Source organism: Cricetulus griseus, chromosome X (assembly GCF_003668045.3).
Source record: "Cricetulus griseus strain 17A/GY chromosome X, alternate assembly CriGri-PICRH-1.0, whole genome shotgun sequence".
NCBI classification, from domain to species: domain Eukaryota; kingdom Metazoa; phylum Chordata; class Mammalia; order Rodentia; family Cricetidae; genus Cricetulus; species Cricetulus griseus.
The window spans coordinates 83,004,097-83,021,059 of NC_048604.1; the positions used below are offsets into that span (position 1 = coordinate 83,004,097).

Sequence of the window (16,963 nt, forward strand, 5' to 3'; positions counted from 1 at the left end):
CCCAGAGACACACCTCTTCCAACAAGTCCACACCTCCTAATCCTTCCCAAACAGTACCACCAACTGGGACCAAGTATTCAAATACATGAGTCTATAGAGGGCATTTTCATTCAAACTACCACACCACTACAGGTCTTATTTACCCAGGGTAGTGGTCACTAAGCTTCTCCTTATCTATCATTCCAATATTTTTTTCAGAATCAAACAATTTTATTTTCATTAACTCATAAGAAACGATACAGTTGGTTCAAGGAGGCCATCACTTGCCCAGTCCCCAACACTACAAGCTGAGTGAATGAATATACAGTTAGGACTCTCTCATGGCCGAAGTAATGGAGCTATTAGAAATAAGATTTGTTTGCTCAGGGTCCACACTTGCACTATGAATTAGGCAGAGCCCATTTCTTCAGTTTGAACTTCTTGATTAGATTAAACCATTTGCAATTCTGCACTGTCGCAACACCTCATTGAAGCCCTCTCGGGGCCTGAGGTCACTCTGATTCTGGGCACATTCCAGAAACTGTTTGATCTCAAGAGAGCATGGCTCTCACTGCTGGCCCAGCAGCTGGGTTCCCTGGGGCTCCTGGTAAGTGATGTCAGGTCTTGCAGACTCAGCACTGCTACCTCCACTGAAGCCCCCAGTGATGGCATGACCCAGGGTGGGACCCACGGTAGAGCCCACAGCCCCACCAGCTGCAGTGGTTGCCATCTGGGCCATCAGGCCTGGCTGCCTGGGGGTGCAGCAGCAGGGGAGCCAACTGCAGATGGTGCAGCTGCTGCTGGAGGCTGAGCTGCAGGGGCATGCCTCGGAGCAGCCCTCATCTGAGGGGCCCGGCTGGCCGGAGGGGCCACCCGGGAAGAGCGGCTTCGGCTTCCACGCGGCATCCTGGGTGCGCAAACACGCGGAGTCCAAAGACGACAAACTGCGAAACGCCCATGAGCGTCCCTCATTCCAATATTTTATAAGATTTATTTTACTTTTCAATCACATGTGCTTGTGTGGGGGGAACACGATATGAATGTCAGTGCAGGTGCACTTGGAGGCCAGAAGAGGGTGGCAGAGCTACTGGAGCTGGAGTTACAGGTGATTGTAAGCAGCGGGTTCTCTTTTCAAAGCGGGTTCTATTTATCTCAGCTGGGATAGAGGTATAAAATCATTTTAGAGACATGACTAGAGGCTGGACAAAACAGGAAGAGTATGCAAGGAGAATTTGGATGTGGGTTCTAGGAAGCAAACTCGAGTCCCTTCTGAGAGCAATGTGAACTTTTAACTGCTGAGCCATCTATTCAGCCACTGAAATTCCTCAAGCTTTTATTTTTCTTCTGTTCTTTCCTGTAGAGATGGAAAACAGCTGGCCATCCCCTTCAATGAAAGATGCTAAATCATCTGTTTTTCCTTATGTATTAAAACCCTGTTCTATTTATATATGTCTTAAGGGCCTTATTTCATAGCACTCATATCTCCGATTCTTTGATGGAATGTCCCTGGGTTGTCACTTTTATCCAGGAGCTCTGAACACCACCCATACAATCAACATGGCTAATGTGCAAGAAAGAGGAGCCCATGTGCAGAATCCCCAAATATAACTACTTCTGTGTACTTTACAGTCTCCTTCTTACTTAAGTTATTCACTCTGCACATGTTCTTTGTGCTCAGAGTTATAAGCACTTTGAGATAGTATTGTAAAAAATCTGATTCAAATCCCTAGCCTTGCAAACTTAAGGTACTTTCTGGGAGAGGAGATGACACATAAAATACATGACTAAAGAATTATGGTCTGTCAGCTGGTAGTTAATGTGAAGTAGAAAAATAAAAGGAAAAGATAATGGTTTGGGGTTTCAGTTCCAAATAATGGCTAGCATAGATGTGACTGAGATCGTGCTCTTTTGGTAACAACATCAAGGAATTGGGAAATCAGAAGTAGATGCTACTGCTTTAGAGGGTACTGGACAGAAAATACAGCAAGCATAAATGCTTTGATGATGTATTTGGCTGTTGGTAAAGTAACAAAAGGGTAGAACAGAGTGAATAGGAGGGGGAAGGTATAGGCACAAAGATAAAGAAATGCAGGCTAGATAGACGGTGTAGGTACATGTAGACTTACAGAAATATTTTGGAATTTTACTTGGAAAAGCCACTGGTTATTTTTAATCCCAGAAATGGCAAGATCTGAATGTGCCTTAGCATGATAACTTTTGTGTTGAGGACAGTCTAAAAGGCAGAAAGAGTAGAAATTTAGAGACCAGCTAAAGGCTGTTGTAATGATTTGGCAGTATGAATTAGCTGTTGTAGATAAGAGCACTACAAGAAGAGATGGAAGGGACAAAATTCTAGATAGATTTTTGAAGTAAGAACAAGTAGTATTTGCCAATGGAATGATTGCACATATGGACAAAATAGAGTGAAAAGGTGTTTCAAGGTGGTGGGGGGTTGAGCAACTGGAGGACAACTTTTAGATTGTGACAGATTAGCAACAGTGGCTAGAAGAGGAGCTTGTCCTTAGACAAGTTAGAAAAGGGCTAAAAGAAACCATGAGGAGTCATTTGGGCCTACAGGTCTGGAGTTTATAGGTATAGTCATGGCTATAGATGCAAATCCCAGAGTCATCATCATACAAGGTATAAGTATCTCTGAGGTCAAAGGGGCAAGTTTTTTTTTTTTTTTTTTTTTTTTTTTTACTTCGGTTTCTATTGGTATGATAAAAAGATTTAGACTAAGCTTTCTTGGCAGTGGTTTCTAAGATGGAACATGCTCTACAGGGTAGTACTCTGCAGCAGCCCACTCCCTGCAAGCTTCTCATGTCAGATCTACCCAAGGGAGGGAAGAGGGAGGTGGGGAAGTCAATCCACTGAACTGTGCTGTGAATAAAACTGAGGCTCCAATGGCTTCTATGGGTGCTCTTAAACTGAGATGGCCTTCAGAATTGTTCCCACACTGAGGCAAGAGAACTGGGTTTTTGTTTGTCTGCATCAACCAGTCATTGGCCCCAGGTGTTCCACCCTGAGAGGAATTACCTCAGTCACGGAATTCTGTGGCCAAAGGCAAGTCAGTACTTGCGATAAACACAGCTGTGTGCTATCAGCACCCTCTACTCCTGATAGATGAAGTGTGGATGGCTTGAAGCCAAGACATGGTGTGGTCATGATGTTTCACTATGGACTATAAGCATCTGCAGGCTGGGAATGCACTAAGAGTTGCAAGTGAATTAGGATAGCATTTTTTCTCCATCCTGGGAAACATATCTTCTAATTTACTAGCTCCTATCTTATGTTCAGTATTTTCAGCTAGGATAGAGCCATTGAATTGATTTAGAGAAGTGACTAGAGGCTGGACAAATTAGGAAGGGTATGCAAGAACTAATGCCATTAAAAATATTGTTAAGGGCTGGCCCCTGCCAGTTAAAGAAACTGAAAAGAATACAGCCTGTATTCAGGCAGTGAAGAGAATGAGTAATTTTTTTTACTGCTTCCCTAGGAAGTATTTGGAAGTATGTTGAGGCTATTGTATTATCACAATGACCGGGAAAACTACAAAGTGATGAATGGTTGTACATAATGAAGAACTGCACCAACCCAAATATGAATAATAAGTCTATTTAGAAATGCTATAATGGAAAGATGATGCTTACTCACCAGGACTTTTTGTGAAAAGGGAAAGGATGCTATTAATAATGATGTCAAGACAGGAGACAAAACTATGGCCAAGGAATCCCACACATGTAAAAAGGCTAATTGAACCTAAGAACACAGGGCAGGGTATCAGTTATATGTGGAGTTAATGTTTTGAACCCACAATTGTCACATTCCCTTTGAAAAGGAGCTGACCTACAAAGAGATTTGTATCTCAATCACATGTATAGAATGTTCAACGTTTACACAGGAATTTAACTAGCAACCTCAACCTCTGTGATGATAAAAGTGTTCCCATAGGGAAACACTCCTCCATTGCTGGTGGGAGTGCAAATTTGTACAGCCGCTGTGGAATTCAGTATGGCAATTTCTTAGAAAATTAGGATCAACCTACCTCAAGACTCTGCAATACAACTTTTGGGCATATACCCAAAGGAGGCACATTCACACCACAAGGACATTTGCTCAACTATGTTCGTAGCAACATTATCTGTAATAGCCAGATCTTAGAAACAACCTAGATGCCCCTCAACTGAAGAATAGATAAAGAAAACGTGGTATATTTATATAATGGAGTACTACTCAGCGGTAAGAAACAATAGCATCCTAAAATTCACAGGCAAATGGACAGAACTAGAAAAAAACACATATTAAGTGAGGTAACCCAAAACCAGAAAGACAAATAAAGTATGTACTCACTCATAAGTTGATACCAGACATAAAGCAAAAAATACCCAGTCTACAATCCATAACCCTCTTCCAGAAACAGATGGAAGCAGATGCAGAAATACACAGATAACCAATGGGCCAAGCTCCTGGCGTACAATCAAAGTGAGGAAGGACCAAAATATGAACAAAGGAGTCAAGACCATGATGGGGAAACCCATAGAATCAGCTGACCCAAGCTAGTGAGAGATCAGTGACTCAGGTCTGACAAATGAGGAATCTACATGAGACCAAACTAGATTCCCTTAATATTGTTGGCAATTGTGTGACTGGGACAATATATGAGGCCACTGGAAGTGGGTCCAAGACCTAACTCTAATGTACAAACTGACTTAGTGGAGCCCACTCTATATGGAGAGATACCATGCCCAGCCTAGATAAAGGGGTGTAGGGGTGGAGAGGTGCCTTGGTCCTGCCTCAACTAGATGATGGGACAGACTTAGTAGACTTCCTATGGGAGGCCTTACTCTGCCTGTGGAGCAGATGGAGGAGGCAGGAGTGGAGGGAGTGGGAGGAAAGGAGGGAGGGAGAACTGGGATTGGAATGTAAAAACATAAATTAAACAAAGTATTCCCATAGGGGTTTATGTGTCATGGCACATGGAGAAATTGAGTGGCTGTAGACATGTTTGCTTAACTTCAGGAGGCTGAAGGTTATAGGCCTCAGTTGGCCACTCCCAACAATGTTAGACTAGATTTCAGCAGTCCTTGATGCCTACTTGGTGCCATGTGGATGCACTGTGATTGCACTACTGGGAAACCTTTTCTTTACTAAATACATCTTAAAAGCCTGGGGAGTTTTAGAGAGAAACCAAGTGCTATCAGAGGAAAGCTAATCTATAGGTTTGTTTTATTGTTTTGCAGGGAAGTGATGGAATCCAGAACCTCAGCCATGTTAGGCAAGTGTTCTACCACGAAGACATATCACTTCCTCCATTTGAGGTGTTTAATATATTTTTGTTTAATTTATGAGACATCTATGCTTCCTTAAAGAAAAATATTTGAATGATTACCAAATTAGGTAAGTCTTGGATTCTAATCTGTGTGATATGTCACCTTACATGTGCTCTTCGACTGAGTGGTAAAAAGGAAACTAGACTCAGGCCACAGAGTGCATAGCAATGGAAGATTCAGAGACTTAACTACATTTTTCTTCTATTAACTTGAATTGGGTACTAATTTGGTTGGTGGTGAAAGACTTCCCTGTCAGACATTTAGAAGATTAAAAATAAAGTATATTCAATGTATAGTGCCCAGTGGAAGAAGAGAATTCAGTTTTCTCAGTTTCGGTATGTCTAGACACAGAAAGGTACTTTCTAAAAACTGTCTATATACATGGAAAATAAAATGTATATGTTGAACCTACACATTTAAGAAAAGTGATGTTTTAAAATGTGTACCAAGTGGTGATTTCTTACAGACAACACTTTGCCTAAGATATCAAAGTGAACACCTAATACAGGATAGACAAGGATTACCTGCCTCCAAGTATGATATGGTGAGGAGACATCATTTGTGTAGTGTTCCTGTCAAAAATTCATGCTCTGAATCTAATCCTGAGGACACATTGGCAAATACAAAATGAGGTACATACTAAAGTAACTAGCTTGTGCTTGTAAAAATGTCAAGGTCTTTAAAGAAGAGAAGACAGAAAAACTGTTCTAGATCAAAGGAGATTAAAGAGACACGGCACCTAAATGTCATGAAATTGTGGAGTAGCTCCTAGGCCAGGGAAAAATACAGAACAATAAAAGTTATGAACAAAAGTGACATTTGGATATAGGAAGTGAAGTCAATGATAGCATTGTATGTGATGCTTAATGTCTTTATTTTTTAAAATAAATTTATTTAATATATTTATTTTAATGAGTGCACTACGCTTATGCAACAGAATGTCCTAGCGTTTAGAATATAGAAAAGAAGTATTTGAGTATAGAGGGGGCTTTTTGAGATTTTTTTTATTACTTCAAATTAGGAACAAGCTTGCTTCATGCCCCCCCCGCCAGCCCCCACTCCCTACTCCCTCTGCTCCCTAGGGAGGGTAGGGCCCTCCACAGGGGCTCCCCAAAGTCCAGCACATCATCCTGGGCCAGGCCTAGGCCCTCTCCCATGTGTCCAGGCTGAGAGAGCATCCCTTCACGTGGGATGGGCTCTCAAAGTCCCTTCTTAAACCAGGGAAAAATACTAATCCACTACTAGGGGCCCCATAGAGTGCCTCCTCATTGACATCCATGTTCAGGGATCTGGATCAGTCCTGTGCTGGCCTCCCAGACAGCAGTCTGGGGACCATGTGCCCCCACTTGTTCAGGCCAGCTGTTTCTATGGGATTCACCAGCCTGGTCCTGACCCCTTTGATCTTCATTTCTCCTAGAGGGGGCTTTTTGAATCAGTTGTGGGTATCTTAAAATGTTTCTCCTCTCTCTCTCTCTCTCTCTCTCTCTCTCTCTCTCTCTCTCTGTGTGTGTGTGTGTGTGTGTGTGTAAGAGAGAGATCTATCCATCAAAAGAATCATAAAGTACACAAGGCAATTTTAAATAATTGATTTATCTAATCAAAGGATGCATGAAGGTCCTTGGTATTGTTGTTTTCATTTTTCTTGAATTCAAATTATTTTAAAATAAAGTTTAATAGAAGTACTAGATATTTACTCAAATATATTTAAAATATTCATATGTGAATAAAGTTTAGACCTTGAGAGTTACTTTAATCTTTTCTATATATAAAAACCACTCTCTCAGACATCTCAAACTTCCTATATTCATAACAGGTTTTGTATTTGTTACAGGTTATCTGTAATGTGTCATGTTATCAGTCTATGAAATAGCAATACCTTGAAACACAAGGGACATTGAATGTGTTTGTGGTTTCTACTCCCATGGTTTTGCCACTGTAGGAAAGCTTTGAATTCCTTCCTCCACTTAATCTGAAGGAAAAATCTTTCCGTGTACTCAAGTGCCTGCCTTTGTATTCATTCCCCCATTAGAGCATTACAAACGCAGGGAAATCCCATCACAGTTCCACAGAACATATGCATTAGTCTTGGTGCTTTCCTCCAGACACACATTTGGCTTGCTGGGGCACAATCTTTGCCAGCTTGATCCATTTTAATTTTTAACTTTATTAATTCTTTCCCCTTCAGCATGTGCAAATAATAGAATGGAAAAACCAGTTGTACTCCTTAGAGTCATCCACACAGTTCAGACATGGCAAAATTTGAAGAGTCCTCAGTTATCAAGTTAACAGCCATTCTTGAGTATTGTAGACAAGGCAAGTTTGCATAGGGGAGGGGAGATGCATCATTTACTCCAACAGGCTGACAATTATTCTTAGTATGTGGACTTGGCTATACTGTTTCAATGTAGCAGTCACTCAGGTGGCTAGTATCACCCCACACCCCACTACAAGTTAGCAAGTGATCCCCTTCAGAGTTGCCACCCTCACATCACTGTTGAGTTTCATCATTTCAAACTCTTTTCAAATCATTGAAACAGGCTGTTCCTTTTATTCCATTGCCCACACCTATTGGGAATCACACCACCACAACTGGTGGGGGACCAAAGTCATCTCTCTCTCAAGGAGCAGTAATACTATTCATCTCCCTGTCATCTTCATCGTTAGAATAAGAAGCTCAGGACCCAGATGAAGAACAGGTCTCAGTCAGGTGATGACCATGACCATGTTTTTGGAAACCTCCTAAGAACACTTTCTGAGACATCATTTAAGGCTCTTCACCTACTGTTCACACATCCAGAGGTCCTGTACAATTAACAATTCATTTAGAAATGATGAAATTTTCTCGAGGAGCAAGTGGCAGATTCCAAACTGGTTTAATACTGGTTATAACTGAAAACAAATCTAGAAAAAAACTAAACAGTCACTATGACTGTCACTGCACAAAACTTATCTTCAAAGTAACAAAGGTTTACCTTTGACCCGGCCATTTCATGTCTACAAATGGGACCTATGGATACATTTATGTATAAGTGGAATGATGTAAGGACATGTGTAATACTGTTTGTTACTTTCAATGGCAAAGACTGAAAACTGACATATGTCCCCAAGAACTCCCAGAGTAAACAGTTTACACATATTAGACTATTTATGGCTTTGAAGAGAATGAGAAAGCATTTTACACACTGAAATGGAAGTATTTCAAGGGGGTGAGGAGGTGGATCAGTGGGTAAAGGGCTTGCCATGCAAGCATGATTAACTAACGTATAACACATGTAAAGTTGGGTGTAGATATTCCCTATCTTCAATTTCAATTTTCCTATGGTGAGATGGAAAGAGACGCAGAATCCCGAGAAGTTTGCAGGCCACCCTGCCTGGCGTACAAAGTGGTGAAAAGCAGAGAGACCCTGTCTCATATAAGGTAAAAGATGAAGACTGACAAACATTAAGGACAATCAATCATACATGCACCATGGCACCTAAATTAACTTGAATTAACACACAACACACACACACAGACACACACACACACACACACAGACACACACACACACAACACACACACACACACACACACACACACACACACACACACACACACACACACACACACACACACACACACACACACACACAACACACACACACACACACACACACACACACACACACAACACACACACACACACACACACACACACACACAAAGAAGTGTTTTTTGTATCAGTTTGTTTTTTTTTTTTTTTTTTTTTTTTTTCTTGAGACAGTATCTGACTATGTAGCCTTGGCTGGCCTGAGATTCCTTACATAGATTTTCCTGGCCTTGGTGTTAAGTGATCCTCCTACTTCTGCCTTTTGAGAGCTAATATTACAGATCTGCACCACGATGCCTGGATTTTTAGTTGTTTCTTTTTAGTACATAAATAATGGCTTTAATTATGAGATTGCCCCCATAGCTCATAGGGAATGGCACTATTAGGAACTGTAGCTTTGTTAGCCACATTGGAGGAAGTATGTCACTGTGCATTCGGGTGTTGAGGTCTCATATATGATCAAACTATGCCCAGTGTCTCAGTTCACTTCCTGTTGTCTTTAGATCAAGCACCATGTCTGTCTGCATGCCACCATTGTCCACTATGATGATAATGGACCAAACCTCTGAAAATCTAAGCCACGCCAATTATGTGTTTTCCTTTATAAGAGTTGCAGTGGTCATGGTGTCTCTTCAAAGCAACAGAACTCCTAAAACACTGTCATGCATACATTATCATTGTACCTTGCTCAAATTCTTTCACTCATCTATCCTTTCCCCTCAGTGGTCCCCTTTCTCCCCAAAATAGTTCCTCTTCTGCTTTTATGTAACTGACACACACGTATGTAGTTAAATGTAAGCTCTATTTATAACATATATATGTGTACACACACACACACACACACACACAGACACACACACACACACACACACATATCTTAAGAGTTTTTGAACACATTGATGTGTTACATGTTTAGAAATAAAATAAATCAGGGCATGAACTTGTAGTCTCAGCAGTTTCAGAGACTAAGGCAGGATGGATCACTTGAACCCAGGAATTCAATGTCAGTCCAGGCAACACAGTGAGACACCCCTGGTCCCCAACCTCAAAAAAATACAGAAAGAATTGAAGTAACTAAAAAGAAAAATCAAAGTACTACATTCCAACAAACAGGTTTTTTTTTTTTTTTGTAACATAACTGCGTGCTTTATTGAGATACACAGTAAAGCAGTAATATAATACAATAGTAAGGCATATATTTGGTGAAGTCTGATATGTTGTGAAAATGAAGTAAAACTGAAGTTTAAAAAAATAATTAGTAAATGTTACAGTGTTGGTGTTAAAACACAACATATTATGATACTCAAGTAAGAATCCAGTACCTGGAAACAATGATGATACATGCCATGTGATGTTTATGCTTCAGTTACATTGATTATGATTTTACAGTTTAATACTTGGTGGTTATAAAGAACACGAAATGATGTCCAAATTATGCTTAAACTCTGCAATAAAGCTCTCAGCTTTTATTCAAATATTTTGACAGATTCACTCCAGAACTAATATCTAAAAGATAGAATAAAAAGATTAAAACAAAATTATGCACTCTATCTACCTCTGATTTTAGAATGAAACTTAAAACTTCTTAGTAGGATGTAAAGTAACCCCTTGCTTTAAATCTTGGTTAAAACAAACCCTTGGGTAAAGAAAATGTCCAGCGTCACATAAAAGAGAAAAATAATGCAAGACCAAATCTCAATGTGTTACCTTAGAGCTTTGGGTTTTCTTTTGGAAATGAAAAAGAAAAAAGGATAATGGTGTCCACACAACAGATAAGTGTTGAAGCTGTGAAATTAGGTGTGCACAATTACCAGGAACACCCCAAAACCAAAGTGAGGTAGAAATAGCATGAGAAGCTGTGTTTGATGTTAATTACAATTAATAATGGACAAAAAAACTCTCTAAAAGTTAATTACACTGGATGTTAGAGGTAACAAATTTGCAAAATAATGGGACAGTGATTTCTATTGAAAGAATGATTTTTAAATGATATCATAATACAATGACATGAAAGAGTAAGTAAAGCTTTTCCTACCAGTCCTTAGCTTTCATCTTCACCTTTTCTCCTCTTTTTCAATGACCTGCATTTGTTTATGATTTAGCCTGTCAAATTTACCAGACGGTTTGGAGAGGCTTTTGCTCTTGAAACTTTCAAATTGTACCTTCCTGAACTCACAATTCTGTATGGAATTACTTGCAGGGAAACCAATGCAAAGGAAACAAATGCAGTTCATGGGTCTCTGGATTGATATTCACCAGGGTCACAATGTGATTGGGTTACTTTCTTACCAATAATCTTAAGTCTTGCAGCATTAAAAAAAACTCATCACAATGGAAAAACAAAATCTAAAATCTAAAAATCATCATCATCATCATCAACAACAACAACAGCAACAACAACAACAACAACAACAAAACTACCCACTTCAGTTTGAGTGTAAGAAGTGGGCAGAACAATTCAGTTGTGATTATAGAGAACAGAGATGTTTGTATGTATAGTTGTGAATATTCATCCACTCTTTTACAGAGTAGCTGCTCCCCTCACAGAGATTGACTGGGGAGTCACAATCCTCAGCCTCCACCATCTTCCTCCTATTGTCCAGGAGTGAAGAATGCCTTCTGATGCTCTTTTGCAGAAACATCATTGAATCTAAATCATGGCATAGCCAGCAGCAGGAAGCTGAATATATCAACCAACAGATTACTCTGATATAGTAAGTCCTGTGTATTCATTCACATGTTCCTTAAAAAAATTCAAAGCTCTAGTTGTCAGTGGAAAGATTAAAACTAGAAACATCTGGAGCCCTAGACAATATTTTAGCATGATAGTAGTCTCCTGACTTCAGGCTCCAGGGAGAATTCACTCTTGCCCAAGCAGATAAGCCTGGACAACTAGAAGCAATTTATTTCCATTAGGAAGTGGCAAGAACATTTGAAGAAGAAATTTCATATCTATTTATCTATACACCTATAGTACTTATATACTTGTAGACATATAGATGTATAAAATGAAAGCCCATAGCCAGCCCCACTCAGTCAACAATTCTCAAAAGAGCAATGTGAAGCAGTCATTTGGTGCTGTTAGAGGAAGTCCTATCTTTAATATGCAAGAAAAGAAAAGAAGTCATGAATTCCATATGAATACCACGCTAAAATAATGCAAAACAATGTGCTGCCTCAGTGTGTGTGTGTGTGTGTGTGTGTGTGTGTGTGTGTGTGTGTATAGGGGTTTATAAACAACTTTTTTTATAAAGCACACTTTAGTTTACAATCTTTCTTTATAACTGTTATAAATTTTTAAACAACCCAAAATGCGTTCCATATAAAGAAATGGCAAGTTATGTAGCTATCAAGATTTTACATGTAGTTTTCTTTTAACTTTTTTGTACAATTGCATAGACGTGTAAAACCTGCCATTGTTAACAAAACAATAACAGACTTAGAAACTACTGAAATCTACAGTATAGTACCACTACCCTTCACAAAAATATAGATTTTATTTCTTGTAAACTCTTACTGTCTAATCCTCTTTGTTGTACGAATATTATAAAAACCATGCGGGAATCAGGAGTTGTAAAACATTTATTCTGCTCCTTCTTCATCTGTCATGACTGAAACTAAGGACTCCATCGCTCTGCCCAAATCATCTGCCATGTGGAAAAGGCTTCCTACATTGTGTCCTGGAAAACAAAGAGAAAGAAAGACTTTACAAAGTGTGCAGGTATTGTTCCCCTGATTGCCATTATGGGGAGTCATTTCCGTTTCAGGGTAAAGACAACACAGAAGCTGCATTGAAGTTATACACAACACAGTTCCATTTTTTACCCATCTCCAGGAAGAAGCAAAGCCTTGTTAATGAAGCATTACATGGTGTTAGTATCAGCTTAATGCTGGATCAGCCTACTGGTGTCATTTGATGGAAAAAAAAAGTGAAACACTGCATTCTACTTCCCAATTTCAACCTTTCAACTCATCTCAAAGGAACTCCATAAACAAGCACAAGGCTGCTATCACAGAGAAAACTTTGTGATAGGATACATCTTTCTCACTTTGTTGTATTTACTATAATTATATTTGCTACATTTTTATTTTGAAACCACTACCACCTACTCCACTACCATCACCGTTACCAGCAAAGTCACCTTGATGATCACATGGATTCTTCATTTACTGACTGCTTCAAACTGTGAAGAATGGGTGTACTATGGAGGATATGACCATTTTCTTTCTGCTTATACTTGGGCTAAAAAATAAACTCTTGATTTGACCTTTTTGTACACCGTTCACATTTGAATTAGAAAGCTTTAGAATAAAAAACCACTTTACATTCCAAATTACTCTGCAGCCTAATTATAATATGACCTACGTGTAGTACAAAGATTTGGGGATCCTGAGAATTCATCTTTGCTTGCCCACTAAATGAGGGTTAACTATCAAGATAGCCTTTTCATAATAACGTGGCATGACCTGGCATTAATCCCCCAACATGGAATCAAGAGCATAATGTCTGTGGGTACTCTAGCAAAACTAACATCTAGAATAAGATAATCAGAGATGTACTTTACAGCTGTCTATTTTGTATATGTCTCATATTTTATGAGTCTAATTTTAATTCTTCGGCTTTGGTAAGGCATTCTCTTTTTCAAGTACTGCCTTTGGAAATGAGATGCTTTATTAGGCCTTACTACCTAACCATATATCAACTTAACAGAGTCTCAGAATTGCTAAAATCCCAATAAATATTAAAGATAGAACAGAACATGTAGTCTGTTTTAATACTTATTTCAATAGATACATACCCTTTGAAAACAAAATGTGGGAGAACTAGAAGAGGATTCATGGGTAAGCACTTATATAGTGATGACACCAGATCAATTCAAGATTCATTAAATGTTTAATGCCACTCATTTATATTAAGTTAGGTAAGTTTGTAAAACTCTTGAGTTTTATTAGTGCAGAGAATTTTATTGAGAGCTAATTGTGTTTAAAAAATTACTTTGGATTTTGGTTGAGACTTTAGACAGAGAAATGTCTAACAGAGCATATGTACTATTCATAAAGTGGGCCAATGTTCCGGTGATAAAAAAAAAAAAAAAACCTGGAATCTGTTCACTAATGTCAGGTATCAGTGCATGCCTATAATCCCAGTACTCAAGGAAGAGGATGTCAAATTTAAGGCCAATATGGGTTACACAGTGAGAGTCTGTCTTTAAAAAATAACAAGCCGGGCGTTGGTGGCTCACGCCTTTAATCCCAGCACTAGGGAGGCAGAGGCAGGAGGATCTCTGTGAGTTCGAGGCCAGCCTGGTCTCCAGAGAGAGTGCCAGGATAGGCATCAAAGCTACACAGAGAAACCCAAACCCAAACCCAAACCAAAACCAAAACAAAAAACAAACAACAAATGAAAAAATAAAAACAAAAGCTCAGGAAGATATAGTGGAGCCCCTTGTTCTCAGAATTCCAATATACATGGGATAGCCATAGTTTGGAGGGAGTTCACTGTATTTGCTTTTCACTGCACAGCAACCCTGAAGAATGTGTACAATTACTCACACACATCTCCAAGTAGACAGAGTAAATGCAATGTTTGTCTTATTAGCAATATTAACAAAGCCAGTAAAAATACCCTTATAACCTGTCAGTGAATATAATTCTAACCATATCTTATAACCCACATCTAACTCTAGGATATTAATGGACAGTATATTTTAAAATATAAACAAAACATGGAATACCTTGGCTTTTTCTATCAATTTATAGATACTCAAAACTAACTTCTTAAGATTGTTGACTAGGAGTTTTATACTACAGTTCAAAAGATAGTAAAATAAATAAACAAATATACTAATAGAATATATTCCCAAGGGGTACTTCTAGTCTTTAAAATGGTGTTTGGTTACTACCTGGAAAAAACCACTTGAGTATCTCTAAGTACTAGTTCTAGTGGGTATCTGCTATTCAAAATTTTTCCAGCAGAAAGAGATTTATTATTGCTAATATACTACACACACTAGCATAAAGTGTTGGTGGTATTAACCTGTTTAGACTGTTCAATGTTAATGAGAGACATTATGATCATTCTTATGCTACATAAAATAAAAACATTTAGAGGTGGCTTGCTATACCTACATTGCATGTTTGGTAATATAATTTATAAATACCCATTTTACCAGAATAATGATTCCACTTTTATGGAAGTTTTTATTGGATACAGAAAACAAACAAAATAAAATCAAATTCATTATCTTTGATAAAAGACTGTCCCCACAAATTAAACATCAATACATTGGAGTGTTAAAAACAGGGAAGACATGGATTTGTAGGCATGATGTTTCTATTATCCTTTTATGTAAGACAGGCCATTAGTGAGGTCATTAACTTTACCTGACAAAAATCTAAAAATAACGTTCAAATATCATACTATAAACACAAGAGTTCAAAAAGTGGCCAGGATTCAAGCAGTAGCAATGGGCTTTGGGCACAACTTGGCACAAAAAAAGTATCTATAAAATGAATTGGTTTAATCCATTCTTAATCAAGGATTATTGAACACAAAGGCACCATGAGCTGAACATTAGGACAGTGTTAGGTTTTTCCAAGTTGGCACTCATTGCAACACATTTAGTCTCATATGCCACCAGTGCCTAAGGGAATTGTTTTCCATAGTGATTGGAACTGAGACTTTCTGGCAAAGGTCCAAGACCTCAATAGCAATCTGGCACTCTATTTTTTAAATTCAATTCCCAAACAAATAGATAGCATTGAATTGGCCAAAGCAAAGCCAGAATACTGCAGCAAAATAGGCTTATCTTTTCCTCTCCATAATTTCATCTCTGAAAAAAAATATTTGGCCTAGTGTGAGTTTAGGTTATTTTCATAGGGAATTTATCTGAGTATTTGGGATCTCAGGTGGTCAATTCAATCTGATGGACTGTCAGAATATTTATTCATGGGTAAAACATGTTCAGAGGTCCCAAAATTATTATGCATTTCTTTGTCACAAAAAATGTTAAAATTCATGGTGAGCACTTAGCATTAAAATCAACCAAAAAGTCTCACAGACTCAGTACATGAGGCAGGAGCATTCAATGCATCACTGATTCAAATCGTCTTAATTTCTCCTCTAAGCTACTATTCCCTCCTTGAAACTTCCATTCTTTTGAAGGGACGTCAGTACAGATATGCCAAGTGTCATTAAATTTTATTATAATTGCATAGCATGGTCTTGGCAGAATTTCTTGTATGACCATGTAGGTTTTAAACAAGATTTACATTGTTTTCAACTATGTGTACTTGTGAGGGGGTATATGTATGTGTCCACAAAGGACCATTGGGTCCCCTGGAGATGGAGTTACAGGTGATTGTGAGCTGGGTCCTGGGAGCTGAGCTCAGGTACTTGACAAGAGTAATATATGTATTTAACTACTGAGTCATCTCTGCAGCCTCAGGACTACTTATTTTTAAATGTATCTGTGGCCACTTGGCCCAAGTCATAGGAAAGGAAATTCTAGCCAGTTTATCTCTCACAACAGCACATGAAAGTGGCTATCTTGGGAGAATTTGTTGGCCCCCTTCCTTTACAATAAACTCTTGGTTAAGGTAATCTTATTCCACTTGGGTTGACACTTAGCATCTTTGTCACCCAACAGTCACTTGAGTAGATAAGCCAATGCTCAGATAATAGCATAGGAGTAAGAAGCAGCTTTCATTGTAAAAACCCAAAGTATACTCATTGTCAATACTGTACCCTACTCCAGTCCTTAAAATGGCATTAGAAAAACACATCAAAACCCTCACATTCATTTTTTTAACCTAATGAGTTACTATTCTGTTTGTTTCCAAATGACACATAAAAAGAGTGTTCTAAAAGGCATGTTGAGATGATGTAAGCCTTTCAAGCACATGGCAATGAAGCCAGGCTTCCTGGACTCCACCCTTGGCTCTGCCACCCTGAACATTTTGCTTACCCACTCCTTGCTTCAGTTACCTTATTGTGAAAAACAGAGTCCAGAAGAATACCTACCTCTTATGTTTGTCATGAAGATTGTGTGACACAAAAATAAA

The 16,963-nt window shown here is 38.7% G+C and overlaps 1 protein-coding gene and 1 pseudogene across 7 annotated transcripts in view; both read right to left on the reverse strand.

Moving 5' to 3' along the window:
• Positions 1 to 331: 331 nt before the first annotated feature.
• On the reverse strand, positions 332 to 895 carry LOC100774118 (annotated as a pseudogene).
• A 9,339-nt stretch (positions 896 to 10,234) lies between these two features.
• Positions 10,235 to 16,963, reverse strand: part of Dmd (dystrophin) — a 1,637,847-nt gene continuing 1,631,118 nt past the window's right edge. For all 7 annotated transcript variants that reach the window (XM_035449892.1, XM_035449894.1, XM_035449893.1 and 4 more), the window contains one exon: positions 10,235 to 12,579. In XM_035449892.1, the coding sequence (XP_035305783.1) occupies positions 12,568 to 12,579 (12 nt within the window). In that variant the 3' untranslated portion in view covers positions 10,235 to 12,567. The remainder of the gene's footprint in view (positions 12,580 to 16,963) is intronic.